The 20,707-nt window shown below is 44.7% G+C and overlaps 1 protein-coding gene across 2 annotated transcripts in view; it reads right to left on the minus strand.

Annotated features, from left to right (window-relative positions):
- Nucleotides 1-765: 765 nt before the first annotated feature.
- The window catches only part of stox1 (storkhead box 1), a 34,807-nt gene continuing 14,865 nt past the window's right edge, over nt 766-20,707 (minus strand). The window contains exons 2-4 of one of the 2 annotated variants that reach the window (XM_083774803.1): nt 6,862-7,014; nt 2,858-5,525; nt 766-1,433 (exon numbers count right to left, since the gene is read on the minus strand). In XM_083774803.1, the coding sequence (XP_083630929.1) occupies nt 1,280-1,433; nt 2,858-5,525; nt 6,862-7,014 (2,975 nt within the window). In that variant the 3' untranslated portion in view covers nt 766-1,279. Of the gene's footprint in view, nt 1,434-2,857; nt 5,526-6,667; nt 6,690-6,861; nt 7,015-20,707 lie in introns of those variants that run through there. The other variant, XM_083774804.1, reaches the window with a different exon arrangement.

Consider the following 20,707-nt stretch of genomic DNA (forward strand, 5'->3'; position numbering starts at 1 on the left):
GGATCACTAAACAATGAACCCAGCATCTGTCTAAATAACATTCCATCTAATTTGCATTTGGACATTCGCACATCCACGGATGCAGGTGCGTTACCGAAAACTGAAACGAACATGAAGAACCAAAAAAAATCCTGCACACTGCTCTTGCTGAGCAGCCTCTGCTTTTCCCGCCGGACCTTCGTCAAGACTAGCGACATTGTGGTCAAGCCAAAGGGCCGATTCATACTCCTATTTTACCGCTGTTTCGGCGCTGTAGTGCCGAAATGACTTCGGCTCGTCAGAAATTTTCAGTAGCACCAAAGAGCCGACTTTAGGACGGTACCCGCCCCCCGAACCTCAAATGACGTCACATTGTAGGCAATACAGAGCCAAACCGACTTTTATTCGGTATGAATTGGTATGAATTGGCCCTTAGGGTGCGTTCGGAAATAGCGCACTGTGCAATTCAGACTAATAGGCGAGTGCGCTCCGGTGCGGTATTTCCGAACGCGCCCTAAGTAACAAACACATGAGAAGTAGCCTGGCTTTGGCCAAACTGTGGATTCACTCACGGCTCCTCCCCGGTATCGGCCAAATTGGTCAAGTGCTCCGGGCCGAGGTTGAGACCGATTGTCAAACCTTTAAATTTCAAGGACCCGCATAACTACGAGAGTGTACACTCAAGAGTTACAGACCTGGCTGGCTGTAACAAGGGTTGATTTAGAACCCCCCTCCCCCCACTCTCAAGGAACCCATTCCCATGTAACATACGACAGCAAAGACACATTTTTGATGTACACAGATTTATTTGGAGTATATCACTACCAGAAAATATGGACAAATGTCGGACAGAGTCTTGTTACCGTGGCCGTTGAAGCCGTAAAGGAATTTAGAGAGGAGGGGGGGGGGGGGGGGGGAGAAAAAAACGGCACCGTCACAGTTGATGAACAGTTAGGGAACAACTATGCATTTGACACCACAGGCTCATCATCAAAGGATACATCTGAGGATATTCCAGTTTAAAAAAAGTGTTATTTACAGCGACAAAATTATACATCTATACACAGACTACCATTACAATAGGTCTGAAGATAGCACCCAAGTTCAACTCCCTCCCCTCCCCTCCACTCACACACACACACACACACACACACACAGGCTCTGGACATGTTCCATGAGTCCCACGGTATAAACAGAGGTTGAATAGAGAGGTTCTGCCATTTGGTTGTTGTTTTTTTGGCTCCGCTCTTTGAGCTACATTAGAAGCCACAGAGTTTCGGCAGGGGACTCCGGCCCCCCGCTATACGTTCATGACAGGGGTGAGCTGTAGCAGAGAGCTCTGTGGTCGGATGGCGGTGCCCTTGGAATGCAGTTTCTCCAGGTTCTGTAGGAAGCCCCGTCTCTTCAGCCCCTCCAGGATCACAGTGTTGTTGGAGGCCAGGCTGACGCGGGTTCTACGGAGGAAGACGGACATGAGAAAAAAAGGTTCAACTTGATCAGTGCTGGAAAAAGTTACTCAAAAATGGTAATATATAACCTTAGTCGTTACTTTAAATAGGGAGTATAAATGTATATAAATATTACTCTCTGCCAAAAGTAAGAAGTTAATTATTACTTCCCCCCCCCCCCCCTCGCTGCCAGTAATTGCATCTTTTTGCCCCAAAAGTCTCACACTACCCAGTTTGTTATGGACAGTTTAAGGGCCGCCCTTCCGTATCCGATAATTCACAAGTTACTTTAGTTACTTTACTTGAATGCATTCATTTGGAAAATTTGCTACACATGCATGTGGACCTCTGTTGCACTTGCAGCCCTTGTTAGATGATACGTTTGGCTTTGGGATCAGTTTGAACTCATTTATGGTTATTTATGGTTATTTCTTTCTGTTTGTTTAGCTCTTTTCTTCATTTTGTTATTTTCTCTCAGTGTGTGTGTGTGTGTGTGTGTGTGGGGGGGGGGGGGGTGCATGTTGTTTCTGCTTTAGTAAAGATACATTTAATAACAAAACCAACAAAATGAGAGAATATAAATGAATACACGGCAACACCAAAACCGTTCTCTTCTCTTCCATTAGAATATGAGAATAAAAGTGGCTGCAGAGTAATTACGCTAATTATCGTAATCATTCCCTTCTGTCAAAACACTGCATGTTGATTGGCCTCGAGGTGTTTGTTCAGCTTTATTGCCATTTACATTAAAAAGGGAAAAACTCTGTTCTTCTGGAGTGGGTTCAATCAGCGTCATCCAACTGAGAGGTTAACCCTCCGTCCAATCCCTCTCCAGAGGCCCGCTGTGTGTGTGTGTGTGTGTGTGTGTGTGTGTGTGTGTGAGAGAGACCCACTCTAGCTGACGAGTCCCTCCCCGTGTTGCCAAATTGAGAGAGACAAGACCCAATGGGCTATATGCACACACGCCATTTTGGAAAGAACTTGGGCCACTTTCCTAATTCCTGAAGGAATTTCTTCATATAGATAGCATTGAAGGTTTTTCATGGGGCCCCGAAAAACATACAGTAGACGTTTTGAAAAAAGCCAATCTTCAAGTAGATTGTACAAGAATTCTTGAAAAATGTATACAGTATATAAATATTTGGAATATTTTTGAAACATTTTAACAACACAAATTGTGTATGGGGGCGCTTTTCAGATGGGGGTTCACAGACAAATACATATTAGTTTGTGGGTGCTTGACATACTCTTTTTTGAGAAGCACTAGTAATAACAACATTAGGAAGAAAGCCTGAATAAGCAACTACACTTTGAAAACAAGCCCAAATATATTTGTGTCAATTCGTTGACATGGTGAGATTTTCTTTATATTGGCAGAATCTGCTTTGTTTACATTTATTTATGTCCTAAATGTGTGATGTTTGACTCACCGAGGGGAGTCTATCCCACTGTCTCCCGTGATGCTCTGGCTCTCTCCCATCTCGCCCTCCCCTCTGGCTCCGGTGGGGAGGCCCAGACCGGCTCTATGGCTCCGAGGGACCCTTCTGTCCCTGTGGCTCTCAAATCCTCCGTCCTTCACCTCCTGCACCGCACACCTCACACGAGACTCCCTGTCTCCCTCGTCGAAAGACTTCTGCAGGGTCTCGGCGTCCGATTCCACTTCGCTCGTCGGCGTGTAGTCGAAAATGCTGCTGTCCGCAGCCTCGGCGGCGTCCAGACTCTGGGTCACCGAGCCGGGGCTGGCGTCTTGTCTCTCCCCCTGAATGGGTGCTCCTCGCCGGGGGCTAGGCTCACGCTGGGGGGTCCCCGGGGATATGTTGTTGTTCCTCAGATGGTGATGGGTGGCGGGGCTGAGCGAGGACTCCTTCTGGGCGATGACACCGTCTGTGTGAGCCAGGAGCGAGTGAGGAGGAGGACAATCACGATAGATGCCGTGATGGGGTTCTTGATACTGCATATCAGATCCTCGGTCACGGTAGGCCAAGAACTGCTGCTCGTGGTAGCGTTCCACACGGGCCCGGTAGGCCGCCGCGGAGTCTACAATGTCCTCCTCGTTCAGGAACAAGGAGCTGCAGGCGTCCTCGTCCTCTTCGTCGTCCTCGTCTACTTTCTGGTAGAGCCTGTGGTCGTCCTCTAAGAAGCCGTCAGCGTTGGTCATCGTTGCGACGACATCGGCCTCAGGCTCCTCCTCCTCTTCCAGGTCTCTGACGCCGATACCGATTCCCGTTCCTTGCTGTTCCTGGCTGGCTGCCGACGTGCTACAGACCTGCTGGTGTGAGGAGAGCAGATCAGGCCTGTGGACATCGTCCCCCTGCGTTTCTGCGTGTCTGAGAGTGTGCTTCCGCTGCAGAGACAGCTTAGGCAAGTTAGACCAGGGTAAGGCCGGGTCGTACGGGTAGCTTGTCACGGGGTCGTCGCTATGGCTGTGGAGGCTTTCATCGTGCAGCCCCATGTGGGGGACGTCATCTTCCGAGGTCTGACCTACGTGAAGCCTTTGGTCCGTTGCAGTCCTGTAGTCGGGCTCCGGCAAGGGCCTGTGTTTGCATTCTGTCTCCCAGCTCTTGGCCTCCCTCTGGTGTCGGACCTTGTCGTCTATCCTCAGGGTGCTGCTCTGGGGGTACGCAGAGCCGTAGTCTGACAGCCGCTCCCTGCTGAGGTCGGCGCGGTGGAGCCGAGTCAAGTCCACCCTCTCGTGAGGGCAGTCGTATCGGTCATCCGACGTGCGAGATTTCAATGCACGCTCTGCTTCGGCAACCGCGGCTTTAGCCCGATGCGGGTCCCACGACTTGGAGCGGTGCCCCGCTCTGTCCTTCTTCCCTGCTGCCCCTGGCGCCTTGGCGTCCTTCCCTTCCCGTCTCCTCTGTTCTCTGTTGGCAGTAGTGGCAACAGGTCCCTGCGCTGGCTCTTTGACTGGCAGGGAGTGGAAAGGGTTGTCGATGCGTTTCTTGTAGAGACACTTGGCGTCCGTGGCTCCGGTGTCGTCGAGATGCTCCGGCTCATCGACATGCACTTCTGGTCTGAGGCGAGAAGGGACCAAGTCCTCTTCCTCTGGGTAGTCGTTCCCACACACGGGGCCCTTACTCTTGACCCGCTCCCTCTCCTTGTCCCTTTCTCGCTGCTTCTCCCTGGAGGAGTGGGCCTTCCTCTTGCTGCGAGACGTCTTGTGGGCGGACTTCCTTCCCGCGCCGCCTGCCCTGGAGGACTGATGGTGCCTGGGTTTGGAGAGGATCTCAGTGGACATACCCTTGTCTACTCCCCTGTCGCCTCGATCCAGACCCCTCTCCAGCACCCGGTCCACCCGGTCCCCTCTCTCCTCCAGCTTCTTCATGAGGACCGTGTGGCGCGTCAGGTTGTCCACGGTGAGTTCAGGGTTGATGCGCTTGATGATGGCGTGCTCCAGGTCACGGGGCAGGTTATTCAGGTCGTCCTCGTCCCTCACCGGCCACTCCTCCGGGGGGAACTGGCCTGAAAACGAGGCGTACTCTTTCTTTGGCTTTTCCTTCTTCGCTCCATTCCTCCAGAACAGGCTCAGGCCAAACTTCCTCCCCGGCTTGTCCTTGCCGTGGTCCTTGTCCTTTCCGCGGCTGGCGGCCGTGGTCGTGGCCGTGGTCTTGCTCACCTCGCTAGCCTGGCCGTCGGCCGCCGTGGACGTGGACTGATGCTGCACGGCGGGCTTGTGGTCCGAGGGCCGACTGGGCCACTTCAGGCTCTTGCCCGTGCACTCGCTCAGGGTCGCCGAGACGGAGTGCTGGTCCGGGACGGAGGACGGCGGGACGGCCGCGGCGGCGACGTTAGCGGAGGACGTCTGCTGCGGTGGCGAGAAGCAGCTGCAGGACTTGCAGTGGGCCACCGGGGGCGTCTGGGCGTGGCTCTCCACGCAGGCCTCGTTGCTCAGCAGGTAGGTGATGGGGGGAGGTGAGGGGGGCTCGTCCCCCGACGGCGACGTCCACCAGCTCTTGTCCCGGACCACGCTGTTGGTGATGAAGTAGGTCTGCGGCGTGACGATGAAGTAACCCTCCCCCGTGTGGTAGATCTTCCTCTCCTTGATCAGAGCGCCCAGAGCGTTGTAGAGGATGTCCTGGGTGGGAATGGTCATCCCTGAGACAGAGTACAAGAGACGAGAAGAAAACGGTTACGAGGACAGCATATTTCAACCTCTTCATGTAATTTGCCTTACTTCGTCATACTGCGGAGTCACACAAAAGTAGCAAAAAATGGCCGATCTAGTACACACCCTGCCACACTATTTTGGCAATTAAAGTTAATTGATTGCTTGGGAATGTTGGGTGCTACGAGGATAAAACCAGAAAAAGCACTAAGAGGTGTTTACATCAGGTTCCGTCCAACAATTTAGTTAGTTTAGTTAGTTTCAAATGTTTAGTTTGAAAAAGAGGCATTGTGCATGAAAAGGAAGAAGAAGCCAATTGTAATCCTTTGCTTAATAGAAGAGCTAATTTAATAAACTTTAAAAGTTCAATAAGAACAACACAAAGTGGTTCAGTCTGTCTGTGGGGTTTTATAAATATTGAATGAAAAGTATTAACAATCTAATATAATCTATTATAGTTATTGTTGTAACTAAATAGCATTAACTGTATTGTATTGTAAGGCATCTGTGTCACTTTAGATTTTAGTGTTGGCTACTCAAAAATAGCAGATATACCAGCTCACAGCGTGTGTGTGTCACGTCTTGCGAGCTTGCACATCTGCTATTTTTTGAAAAATGTCAAAAGAAATACTGGTTAAGTTTAGAAGGCATTTGTAGAAATGGCCTCAGGTCTTAAATGGGTTAATCTAAGCCTCTAAGCACTTAGTAAGCGGCCACCTATATGACATTTAATTTCTCGTTTCCCCCCAAAATGCGGAGATAGGAGGTTTCCACCTGACAGTGACGAGGGATGATACATGGATGTATATATATCTCTGCTGTCGGGAGGAAACTCCAAAATGAAAAATATACATTTTACAGGAAATTAAGAATACCATATATTTTTAAAACAAAGCAATAAAGCCTCATCAAAGTTGTTGTTGTAACTTTATATATTGTCAATTAATTCCATGAGAGGGGGAGAGGTGGTGGAGTTAGTTGCTTTAGTAGACATTTTGAGGGTCCAATGGAGTTAAGAGGTTTTGTCCAAAGCACCTTTTACTACTTTCCATTGGTTCAATAAACAATATAATCAAAAATCTCAAAAATAGAGTTATGAGGTTTCCTCCCGACAGCAACAATAATATGTTACCTGGATGGGCTTTGCTCATGTGGTTGATATATATATATATATATATATATATATATATATATATATATATATATATATATATATATATATATATATATATATATATATATATATATCATGTCAGTGTTACCTGGATGGGCTTTGCTCATGTGGTTGATAGATATATATATATATATATATAATGTCAGTGTTACCTGGATGGGCTTTGCTCATGTGGTTGATGAGTGCTTCCTGGGTGACGGTGACGTGGGAGGAGTTCATGTCGGAGATGACGGAGCACAGCACCTCGGCCAGGGGGATGAACTGGGACTGGGGGACCGGGCACATCTGCACTGGGGACAGGTCACCTGAAACAGATAAGACAGCATTGATTGATTAGAGATGGAGTGCTGTGATGTGTCTGTTTAGTATGCGTCTATGGAGTTAACATTACTCTAATAGACCCCCAGGTGTGGTTATAATAAAAGACTCTCAAGCTGACACTCAAGTGATTACTGGCCAATCACAGCGCATCTTTTCCGGGACTTACAGACCCAAACATGCGCTCTGTGACACACGCTCATGCTTCCGCAGGGCTTCGCAAGGAATACGTTTTGCCCTCCCTTGAGCACATACGCTCCAGAGCCGGAAAGGGCGTCTACGTTCATATGTCTATGACTATGGTTATAATATTCCAATATGGTCTTCCCTGTGTATTTTTGGTTTCTTCCTGAAAGCTGAAAGCCTTTGAGTCAAAAGGCCCAATCGAAACACCACCACTTTTTGTGACATCATAACAGCATCCCCTCCCCTAACCCCTCCCCCATTATCATACAACACACTACAGCTGTGGGCAAGGCAGGTGGGTGGGTTCAGGTGGGTGAAAACTATACTTAAATGAACTGGTGGGTGTGGCCACATAAAAACAGAAAAAAATCTTCCTCCTAGTATAATCATAGTACCTGATGGCACTTCATCTTTAACCTTTATTTATTCTCGAAAGGAGCACTGAGGTTTGCCCTCGTTTGAGATGCTGATGAGTCACGAGATTACGCACGCCACACACACCAACAACTAAGACACATACACAGAAACAACTGAATAAAACCCAAACAGAAAACTAGTAGGTTAAAAACAGTTACATAGTGAGGTAGGGAGAGTTGAGAGCAGGTTAATACTTTATTAATCTTTAGCGGATTATTCCATGGAACTAGAGCATCAAAAGCGGTGGTAGATCTTCCCAGTTCAGGAGGAACATGTGGAGCCTTTAGCCAGTGGTTTGAGCAGGAAAGTGCCGTAGTTCAAACGTAACAGCAATGTAATGTGTGGTGGTCATTTCCCATCAATGGCCTTAAAAGGAGCATTCAGTGAATTGGGAGATTTGGAAAACCTCCCGGTCCACCCCGGTAACAAGATGTGCACATGCACGCTCTACAGTGGGGGGACACGCGACAGGCCAACAGCACGCACACCAAGGCCCGCCCCCGCTCGATCATGATTGGCGAAAGGCCCCTCTCTAACCTGATTGGATGAAGGCCACCTAGCCAAAAACGAAAACTACGTTTATTTATACCCCCCCCCCCCCCCCAGGGTTTAACTGGGGACAGGGAGGAACTCCTTATATGGTGTATATACACTCTATAGTAGGGAAGATTATCATTTCTCCTTTCTGAGAGGGAAGACCAACCTACTTTGTGATAGAGGATGACTGTTGTAGCTTTCACCAGTAATAAATGTAAGTGCTGAGTGATGAACTTATCTCTATAGGGGTAAAAGAGTGGTAGGGGCAGCATTTCTACAAATGACATCACCAAATCACCTAAGTGAGACAGGTGTGCCTGCTGTAATAATGCACGCCAACACACGGGGGCTAGATATGCCACTATTCTGGCCAGAGCAAACATTCATAATCACGTGACGTTTATATATTCCACTTCTACCTATACCTTCTAAAGCCATGATCAGGGTGGTCCGTTTATGCAAGTTCTGTGAACCGTGCCTGACTGCAATTGAAATTCCATTTATACTGGGGCAGACCACAGAATTCCATTACTCTCACAGAAGTGACCACAGGTCTGCCTGCTGGGGTGAGATCAGATATCTTTCTATATATCATAAGGTTCTACTCAGCCAAGAGGTGCCCTTAGAATTATAAAAGGCACCAACACATGTTATTAGTGTGGTTGCCCGAATGGGCAACCAGACTCTTGTAACTGTGACACTTTATACTTATTATTATTTTTTCACAGGAGTAGTCTTTATTTTGACGCTTTATACCTCCCACACTGTACGCTGTACGCACTTGAGCCATATCTCAAATTGACCGGAAAAATCGGGAATCGTGTGCTTGTATTTTGTTAAGAGAAATGTTGTATAGTTTAATTGATATGAATTTATTAGTGAATTAAATTTCCCCATTGACATGAATGGGAAAAGGCAAAAATTCACATAAAAGTATTTGTTCCTCGGAGACTGTAATCACTATAGTTACAAAACTTTTAGGGATAATTCAACATTATCCCTAAAATTATTTAACCCTAAAATGTTATCGGTCGGCCTCATGGTGGCGCTATAACAGCCCACTTTACCTTTTGGCTTATAACTCTTGAACCGTAGGTCGTAAAATCAAAATTATTTTTTCCCTGGATTCCTTGGGTCATGACGCATCTCCCCATATAGGCCACGCCCATTTCCGCCATGATAGATTTTCCGCCATTTTGAATTTTGTCCAAAACACACTTTTTGCTTTTCCTCCTACAGATTTTGTCCAAATCTCACAGAAATCGGCACACGTGATCTCTGGACCCATCCAATTAAAACTGAGCCGCAGAATTTTGAAAGTGCTTATCGTTCGGCCGTAATCGTCTTCCGAAGTTAGTAGGAGGGGCCTATATCACAAAAAATGCCATAAATCACGAACGGAATGTCCAATCCATCCCAAATTTCAATCACATGTCCGGGGTGGTTCGATCAACCAAGTTCTAAAAGCAATTCCATTTTCATCCATAGGGGGCGCCGCAAATGCGAGAAATGTAACCGTTTGTCGCAAAAACATGAATTTCGGGGGTTAAATCCCCTCCGAATTACTTACGCATGATCTAAGGCGTGACTTGAAATTGTAATTGGCTGGCAATACTAGTGGGAGGGGCATATGTAAGCCACTGCGGCAACCACACTCTGCAATTTTTTTAAATTGCGAATTTTCTAGTGTTATTTGTTAGTGTGGTCTTTATTAGTAGTCTTTATTTTGACGCTTTATACCTCCCACACTGTACGCTGTACGCACTTGAGCCATATGTCAAATTGACCGGAAAAATCGGGAATCGTGTGCTTGTATTTTGTTAAGAGAAATGTTGTATAGTTTAATTGATATGAATTTATTAGTGAATTAAATTTCCCCATTGACATGAATGGGAAAAGGCAAAAATTCACATTCAAGTATTTGTTCCTCGGAGACTGTAATCACTACAGTTACAAAACTTTTAGGGATAATTCAACATTATCCCTAAAATTATTTAACACTAAAATTTTATCGGTCGGCCTCATGGTGGCGCTATAACAGCCCACTTTACCTTTTGGCTTATAACTCTTGAACCGTAGGTCGTAAAATCAAAATTATTTTTTCCCTGTATTCCTTGGGTCATGACGCATCTCCCCATATAGGCCACGCCCATTTCCGCCATGATAGATTTTCCGCCATTTTGAATTTTGTCCAAAACACACTTTTTGCTTTTCCTCCTACAGATTTCGTCCAAATCTCACAGAAATCGGCACACGTGATCTCTGGACCCATCCAATTAAAACTGAGCCGCAGAATTTTGAAAGTGCTTATCGTTCGGCCGTAATCGTCTTCCGAAGTTAGTAGGAGGGGCCTATATCACAAAAAATGCCATAAATCACGAACGGAATGTCCAATCCATCCCAAATTTCAATCACATGTCCGGGGTGGTTCAATCAACCAAGTTCTAAAAGCAATTCAATTTTCATCCATAGGGGGCGCCGCAAATGCGAGAAATGTAACCGTTTGTCGCAAAAACATGAATTTCGGGGGTTAAATCCCCTCCGAATGACTTACGCATGATCTAAGGCGTGACTTGAAATTGTAATTGGCTGGCAATACTAGTGGGAGGGGCATATGTAAGCCACTGCGGCAACCACACTCTGCAATTTTTTTAAATTGCGAATTTTCTAGTTCCAAAAGTCTTAGAACAACAAAGTGTCGGGGGGGGGGGGGGGGGGGGGGGAGGGAGACAAAGAAAGAGGGAGGTTGATGGAATTCCAATGATATGTTAACAAACTTTAGGAATCCATGAGAGAGAAGCTCCTCCAGGGCTTTGAAATCATAAAACGAGCTAATCTCAAAACACAACACAGACATTTTAGAGGCATTTTAATCTTCTCAGGCCCAAGACAAGTAACTGCACACAAATTCATCTCATACACCAGTTGCTGAAATGGGACACACTACAGTGATCATGCTCCCTCGGGCAAATCGTTTTCTTTTTTGTTTTGTTATTTTTACGGGCTACCTTTAGTGGGCTGTTTCACATCAAGTGAGAAGAGAGAGAGAGAGAGAGAGAGAGAGAGAGAGAGAGCGAGCGAGCGAGAGATAGTAGCAGCGCCATAAAACTGTCCCACGCCCGGGAACCGGACTGCAGCATGTCACGACCGACTGTGGACTTTGAAACAATTAGCCCTCTCCATTGTGTGCTGCCTCGCTGCTTGACACAACATTCACAACCCTCCAGGTTGTCTGCTTCAGTCAACCTTAATAATAATCTTTATTGTCCCGAAGGATATTCATCTTCATAGTCTGATCAAAGCCAACACCCACAACAAAACAACATATAGCACAGAAAAACAATATAAAGACAGTACATAAACATGTGGTCCCCACTGTGCACAGCCACAGAACCACCCTATCGGCGGGGCAGTTTCTTCATGCCGCGATGGCTGAGGGGGCAAAACTGCCCCCTCAAACAGATCTTTTTCCATGCTAAGGTTCTGCATCTTTGTCCAGATGGCTGTTAGATAGTTGAAAAAGGAAATCCAGGGGATGATCAGTGTCATTCGATATTGAAAGTGCTAACCATGTGATGTCCTTATTGTTCCTATGAGAAAAATGTGTCCGCGACCCACAAATGGGTCCCGACCCACTGTTTGGGAAACGGTTTCCATAAAAGGTGGAAAAAGATTCTTTCTCCATCAGGTCCTGACCCGATGAAGATCCACAAGAGGATTGAAAAGTTGTCAGCCAAATAAAGACATTTGTATACCTTTTATGGTGTGCTCTACCATTCATAAACCGTGAGATCAAAACATTGTCAAATCATCGCAGTGGGGACACTTACAGTATGTCCAAAAGTGTTTTACTTTTCAGGAAAATGGAAAACAGAACCTGTGTTCCAACGGGAGCACTGTAGTCACCGTTTGGTCACAGGCTCCTGTTAACACGTTTTGTTGAGCAGTAAAGTACATTTACTTAAGTACTGTACTTAAGTACAGTTTTGAGGAATTTGTACTTTACTCTGGTTTTTCCATTATCCAATACTTCTACTCCACTACATCTACAGATCCAAATATTGTACTTTTACTCCAATTAATTTATTTGAAAACATACATACTACTATTACTAGTTACTTGGATTATACAAAACACAATCAGATATTTTCAAAAGATTTTTAGACATTTGAAAACTTGAAATTTGACATTCTGCATAGTGAATACTTAGTACTTTTGGTACCAATACTTTTGTACTTTTACATTTTGAATTACGGACGTTTACAGAGTAGTTCTACATTGCAGTATTGATACTTTTACTTAAGTAAAAACTTTTTTTTTGTAGAAGAGGAAACTAATATTATTATTATTTATGCTGTTTGATGTGATGCTTTGATTGAATAATTGATTGAACACGTACGTACGCCACCTGTGATGGCCGTGTACTATGATTTGGGTGTGTTCTAAATAAAGAGCCTCACTTAGCGTGAGGACAGCATCTGAGAAGGAGCTGTGTGAAGCTAGTCCTGTGTCCGTCTCCATATTTAGTTATTTCCCTCGTCGGGTTACAGTGACGGTCTGCAATTGTACGCTGGGGCTGTGAGTTTTTACTCTGTTAATACTTTTCATTGGTTCAATATCTATAAAAACAGAAAACTGTGATCCCTCCCTTCTGGTCCAAATGTAAAGCACCAAAACAAACAAAGCCATTTAGCGATGCTGGTGAATGATTAGCAACAGAGCTGCCTGGGAGAGAGAGAGAGAGAGAGAGAGAGACGCAGTCTTTAAGATAGTTCAAGTGTAACAGACCTATCAGCTGCAGACAGGAAGGGCAGTGATCTCTACGCAGCACAGGATTGGAAAGTGAGTTTGTAGTTAATCAGCTACAACCTCACAGCGGATGGATTATTATTAGTTTTTTTACATACATCTTGTATCTTGTATGAGGGTCCAGCTATAGGGCCAGATACAGATTAATTTTGGGGGTCCTTCTTTGGTCCTGACTCCTGACCCTAACCCTTTTATAATACTATATGGCCAATTTGGCCTAGCCTGAATTTAACAACCGGCAGTGCTGCCATTTTTGCTAAATTATTAGTTCACGCCATATGATTTAATTTATATTTACCTATGAACCATTATGTTTTCAAATTTCAACAATCAGTTATGTATTAAATGTGTGAATTCAGTGTGTGTGCGTGCTTGTGCGTGTGTGCATGCTTCTCCGACGCACCCCTGGGCATTCAGTAAGTACAGCGACAGGCTCACACTCGCTGGAAAGTAAACATTTACAACCCTAACACTTGAACCACTTAAGGTGAAGGCAGAGAAAATAAACCACTAATCAGATAGCTGCCTCAGTACAGCATGCACAAGGTGCGTGCACACACACACACACACACACACACACACAGATTATACACAGTAGACCCCGAAGTGCAAGAAATCGTACCAGATCACACACACACACACACACACACACACACACACACACACACGCACACGCACACGCACACGCACACGCACACACACAAATCTCTCCACATTGTGTATGGACTATATATACTGTCTAGGTCTATTGTGAATATTAACAATAGATGGGTTTCTAGTTTACAAACATCACTGGGTGTGTGTGTGTGTGTGTGTGTGTGTGTGTGTGTGCGTGTGTGTGTGTGTGTGTGTGCACATTCAGGGAGCAAAACCACTTTCTAATCAGCTGTGCGTGATTACAGTCAGTCAGTCAGAGCTGCAGTCTGTGATCATGTGACCTCTGTCTCAGACTAGAGAGATGCACTGCAGATTTGCTGAATGACTGAGTGCTGCATTACGTTACGACCCATAACTTTGCTGCGCAGAAACAAACTATTATAATATGTAGAGTTGTTCCGATACTGATAGGCCTGCCTGTATGGGAAAAGCTGGCGATGCCTAGAATGACTGTGCCGTTCCGATGCCATGACATTTATCACATGATGAGATTTCATCAACGGTCGAGAAATGACAAAGTTACCATGTGGGGGTACCGCGGGGGGGTCTGTAACGGCCCAGGGCTCGTACTGTAGTTTCCTCTGTGACACTTTACTCTGTGCTGTACTCTACTGGCCACTTTAGGTGTTGCAGCTTTCTGTGCTCCGACAGACATACATACGGACATACATACACATAGCTGCGCATTGGAGTGGAGGTACCGCTCAAAAATGTATCATCACTCATCATCATCTTCATCATCCAGTAAAGTGCAGATTCTTTTTCGAATTAATCGTTATTCTCTAGCCACACCAACATTGTTCTTGTTAAGGGATATTTTTCTTATGGGTGAAGATTATGGAGATTGCTACAGTATGTCTGTTTACAGATAAGCCTACTGTAAACAAACAGCTCACGGCCTTTCGTTGCCTATCGTCTTGTTGCCAAGGACAGCTCCGATTAGCCATTTCAGCCCTATACTTTTGGCTATTTTCAAAAGATCTGCATGCATTTTGAAAACTTGGGACAACTTGGGAAAATGGGACATTCTGTATTATGAATACTTTTTACTTTTGGTGCATTAAGTATTTTTTTGATGCCAAAATCTTCGTACTTTTACTCACGTGAACTCAAGTGAACTCAAGTGAACCTGTAACAGAGTATTCTTTTATAAATGTTGTATTGATACTCATCTTTAACCTGAATAAAATATTTGAGTACTTTTTCCACCACTGCATGCGCACAACCCCAAAACATTGTCCTCAGCTGACACGCCCCAGACTCACAAAAAGACGGAGGGAGGCAGGTAAGGTATGCCTCCTGGCGGAGATTTGTGCGTTAATTAGTGCATCTTCTAAATAATTATTCACACTTATATTTATTTGGAACAATGTTTTCAGAAAATATGTTCGAGGGCAGACGACGGACGTGTCTTATCTAGTGTGAGGAGGAGCGAGGAGGAATAGCTTTAAAGTGAAGTTATTAAGTCCGCAAAAACATCAATTGCACCGTCAGTAAACTCCAGTGGCTCAAATTAAGCTCCCGAAGCCCATGGCGCTTGCTGGCTCTTTCTTTGTGCACCTGATCCGATGACACAGAGGGGCAGATTGTGGAGGGGAAACAAACTGCCTTCCCCGGCAGCCTTCTCTGCACACAAGGCTTTAATCTGACTTTAAACCTCAGAGAGGATGTCTCAATAGTCTGTCTCCCTGGGCAGTGAATTACCGCCCGCTTGCCTTTTGCGCTCCATTGTTGTTGATAACTTCCTATAGAAGAGCCCTGGCTGCCAGCCCATCCTGCATAGCAACCCACCGAGCATTGTTTGTTAACCCCCCTGACAGAGGAGCTAGGACAGCGAGTTAGTAGACCGTGGTAAGGTCAGAGGGGGGCTAGTTGTTGTTGTTGTGAAGAACTGTAGTAACTGACCACAGAGGTGAGCAGCTGATGGTGGGGAAAACACTGACCACGTTTGTAAAGACACTACGGGCCTCTTTTGCATCAGGGTACCTACTGTACCTAGCAGAGCCATAGAGTAAGACAGAGTTAGGATATTGAGGGGGCAGAAAACTGAGCACTCGAACGCTGTTCATGCAGCCTGAACAAGCTGGAAATACATCGTTTTCAACGAGGGCGGCGCAAATAAATAAATAAATAAATGTATGTTTCTATGTCAGTCGTTCTTCGATTAAAAAAAAATAGCAGACCTACAAGCTCGTAGCGCACCACTCGGTGGCGGGCTATGAGCTTGTAGATCTGCTATTTTTCAATAGCTAAGGCATAACATAATGCTAACACCAAAAGGGGTTCCCGCCCAGAATGGGTTAAGTATTGTACAGTGACAACTAAAGTCTCTTTAATGTTTAAGCTGTACTATTACTAAAAAACAATCTAAAATAAAGGGATTTAAGATCATTAAAGCTGGGCTGTTGCCCGAGTCCAATACATTTCTGCCAACTTTCGGTCCAGGACTTGTCCCCATTTGTTGTCCCCATTCAACAGAAGTCTATGTAGAAGAGCCGCCATTGGACTGGCCCCATGAAGTGAACGGAGTTGTCGTAACTCTGTCTTACTCTATGGCTCTGCTACCTAGGAGCCAAGTAGTGTTGATTTCTAAATCTATGACGAAAAATGTTCGTCGACTAGTACTTTCACTGAGGAAGACAAGCTATGATGACTAAAACTAAGACTAAATATACTGACAATTTCGTGAACAAATAAAAACTAGTGGAGAAGAGATCCAGTAGAACTAAAAGACAAGTCATTTTACGTTTGGTTGCACGCTGAAAATAGCAGATCTACAAGATCACAACGCACTCTGCCATTTTCAGCATGAAACCAAAGTGTAAAACCTGCCATTACGACGACATCAAGGCTTGCCAAAACAACAATTTTAGTCAACTAAATCAACTGTAGTTTTAGTCGACTAAAATCTTGGGATTATTTAGTCGACTTTACGGTACTTTAAAGTGATGTTGAACTTTGAAAGTTTCGATCGATACTGAGTACCGGTCCGATAACAAGTGGGGCACCAGGCCAGGGACCCTCTGGGTTTCTTGATGCTCCAAATGGAGCATTTCAGGTCTGTAACTCTGAGTTTACCCTTACGGGTCCATTTGGTTCAACTACCAAGATTCGGAAACGACTTTATAAAAAGAGAAAAGGCCCGAAGTCAATTATAGTAAGTGGTTTAGGCAACTCTGGCAGCTAGACAAGGAAAGTAAGAAGGGGGGGGGGGGGTGCATGGGACAAACAACACAGGTGTTCGACACAGAACAGAAATATATCCACAGCAGTTTATTTGTGAATAAACTCCTGAACAAACCCAGGTGGTGCCCCGTGAGTGAGTGAACTGGAAGGAGGGACGGATTAGTGTTTATTGAGTCTAACATTAGCAGGCGTGACCGTCAGGCTGGCGGTAACCCTCTTCTCTCCTGGGGAAAACGGAACTGTGTTCCTGTAATCCAAGACTGGCCCGCAGACATTACGCCCTTTGTCACACACACACAGAGCAATGAATGCCCTGCCGAATGCCATGGCAACCAACACAACCCTGCTGCACAATGCAATGGAGAGAGAGAGGGGGGGGGGGGGCAGATGAAGGAAAGGTACACACAAAAAATACACACAATCAATGTGTCGTTTAGTTCAGTAATTCAACTCGTCATCTCTAAAATGTCTGTATGCCATTCTACTAAATTACCGCTATGCACATTGTCATCGCAGTAAGTCCTTTTGGGTTCTATTTGACTGGAGTTTTGTTAATTACATAACTTATTATAACTCTGAACTGACCATTTTGTCTGTGTTCTCTTTGTATGTAGACACAGCCCACTATGTTCTGCGACGATAACTTTGCACCAATACGAGTCGGTTTATACTATAATACGAATACGGTAGTGTTGTGTGTCAACTGTTACGGTAAGCACTTTAACCCTGGTGCTCCTTTTTTGGATGTCATTGAAGGTAACAAAAAATTGTGATTCATAAAAGTATATTGGGCTAAAATGTAATCCATATATATTTTTACTGCCGAAGCCGCAATGTTGCGTCTTTGTAATCGAGACCCATTGTCTGCCGAAACCGCGATGTCACAGCTTTATAACGTTTGTATCAATATGAAACGGCTACGCTGAAAACCAACCTTTAGTCCTGTCCCGGTTGCCAGGCAACACCTTCGTCACCCCCAGCACAAGGAAACGTGCGCGCGCATTCCATAGGATCCCATATAAAGTAGGTTTTTTTTGCTGTTATCTCGGAAGAATATGGCGCTGTCCGCGGTGATGATGATCCATCATGAGTTACGGATGTGATTTGTGATTTTCCAGCTCATCGCGATCGACATATTGCTTTTTCTGGCGACAGATAAATATCGTAAGTTACTGCTAACATAAGTTGCTTCTTCTTCTCTCACTCTGCGAGGCTGGGAGACAGGATGTAAATGGGTGGCGGAAGCTAACTACCTCCAATGGACACTAGGTGGCAGTCAAACAAGTTCAATGTTTAAAATATGTTCCAAAATATGTACAATCTCACAGCATGGCACAAAGTGCCGCACTGTGAGCTTATATCTCTGCTATTTTTGAAATAGCCAACGAAAAAAAATCTAAAATGACACAGCTTTCCCGGTTTTAATGCGTTAAGTGGCTAAATGTTTTTGTTCCACCAATCCATTTCCTTTGCACAAACCCCCATACTTGGCATCGCAGTGATGATCCTGATTCGGTGTATACATTATTATTATACACATCCCAGCATACAGCCGAGTAATGCCGCGGAAACCCTTCCAATCTAGAGCGGAATCACTTTCACTGTTTCACATCCTGTCAAGTCATAAGGTGTCAGTCCCCGGGTTGGAATAAACAGCTGGTCATGATTGAAAATGCTGACTGAAGAGATTGAAATCACACTCCACAAATTGTTGAGAAGGATTGGCAGACAGATGCTCTCCAAAGAGATGTTCGTGGCTCCTGAGTCTGATCAATGCCACATGTGCTCACATGGCTGACTGTGTGGTTGGCTCCGCTGGCCCGATGGGCCACATGAGTCCCATTTCACATGTGATTGCATTACCTTCATTTTCTCCGAGGGGAATGAATATGCACGCACGCACTCACACACACACACACACAGATTCAGAGCAGGGCTATTGAGAGAGAGTTATGACTCCCATAGCCTTGCATTGTAAGCTAATAGGATATTCATATCACATTCAATATTCTGTACTTTATTGGTAAAACCAACTTGTTTGGAATCTGTTTTGGCGTGTTTAGAGACAAGAAGAACAACGAGAATGCAGACATTAACGCTTTATTGCCACCGTGCTACCAATAGTTCCAAACAGTAATGTATAGTTCCAACATTGGATCCTAATATAACGGGTGTAGTTAGTACAGTGTGACACACTCGACACATGTGGTGAGATCTGAGAGTGACATAACTCTCTCTTTCAATGGCTCTGCTTCAGAGTAAAGACACTGCCAGTGTTGTACATTCATCTGAAAGTGAAGTCATTTCCAAGTCTCATCTTTTAAGTGGCTAAAAAAACAAGAATCTGCCCGACGACTCAAGGCGTAATTTCATTTAAAACTAGAGGGGTGGCAAAAGAAAAGACTACTTAGCAAACACTGTTTATTTACAAGCCCACAACACGTCACAATGAGCCACGTTGTGAGCTTGTAGACTGGGCTATTTTAACTGTATTTAAGGGAAGATTGAAGGTGGTTATTGAATGTATGGTTGCAGACAAGAAGGCCAACCCTGTGGAAGATGCCAATCTAAAATCAGATTCATCTGCAAAATAAAGTTATAGAAAATATGCATAAAAGTGGAGGTATTCTGCCATTCTCTGGGACCCAAAATGACGCCCCCGACTCTACTGTCAAAGTAACACTGACAAGGGACATTTTCAGTCCTGTGACACAACAGAAGACCAAACCCTGTTTTCCAGACATTTGACATTTACATTTCTTAGCACTTGGACTGAAGGGACCGACGCATCCCACTAATGTTTGTCAGGTAAAGATGAGTACATCTTCATAAATCTAAAAAACTCACCACGGCAACAGCGAACACTAGTGGTTTGTTTCCAAGCCACATGAAAATCTCTAAAAGATTATATATATATATTATATACACACATACATGATCAATCTCATTGGCGAGGACAAACAAAGCTTACAGGTACAAAATCAATACAGATGGAAATCTAACTGCCCTTGACCTTCTGTCACCTCCATATCACCGGTTAGATCTCTAATTTAAACATCAAGCTGGTGGTCCCACAGTCTGAGATTCTGAAAAGGCGTACAGACAGACACGCACGCACGCACGCACGTACGCCTTATCTTGTCCCTTTAATCTTTTAGGCTTTAATAAGCAAACAAACTAATCTTCAGCCTCTCATATTATTAAAGACACACTGCGTGCCATTCAACATGAACTGAAGAACGAAAGAAAATAAAAACAAACCGTAATGTTTATTTTCCGAACCACCCACTGAGTATAGGCTGTCACTGTCATCTGCCACTGCCATCATGAACATCTTAGTTGTTGATTAGTTGCCTTACAAATGATTGCAATTAATTATTCAATTCTGCGTCTTGGCATTGGACATTGAAAGATATAAATAAAAATGACATTTATGTCGGCCTTTTAAGCTTTGTAAATACAAAATACACAGAGGGAAGATATGACAAATAACACATAAGCCTATTCAGTCTTGGGCTAAAAATGGCCATAGCCCTCATCACAAATGTGATGAAGTCAGCACATTTGTGCTATGGCCAAACTAGGGGGTCTATGGCCAAACTAGGGGTCAAACTAGGGGGATTTCATTATTCTGAATCCATTCCAAGCATTAGTTTTGCACGAAAAATACTCCTTGGGCTTAAAAAGGCCATAGACGTCATCACAAATGTGATGAGGTCAGCACATTTGGGCACATTTGGGCAAGTGTCTATGTCCTAATGGTCAAAAGAGGTGGCTGAAATGTGCTTGAATAATGCGGGGTTTTTTTGGCTTTCGCCTTTATTTTATATATACTGTATATATATATTTTTTATAGAGGGATTGACAGTAGGCTGACAGGAAATGGGG

The sequence above is a fragment of the Protomyctophum parallelum genome (assembly GCF_964188405.1).
Source record: "Protomyctophum parallelum genome assembly, chromosome: 10".
NCBI classification, from domain to species: Eukaryota; Metazoa; Chordata; class Actinopteri; order Myctophiformes; family Myctophidae; genus Protomyctophum; species Protomyctophum parallelum.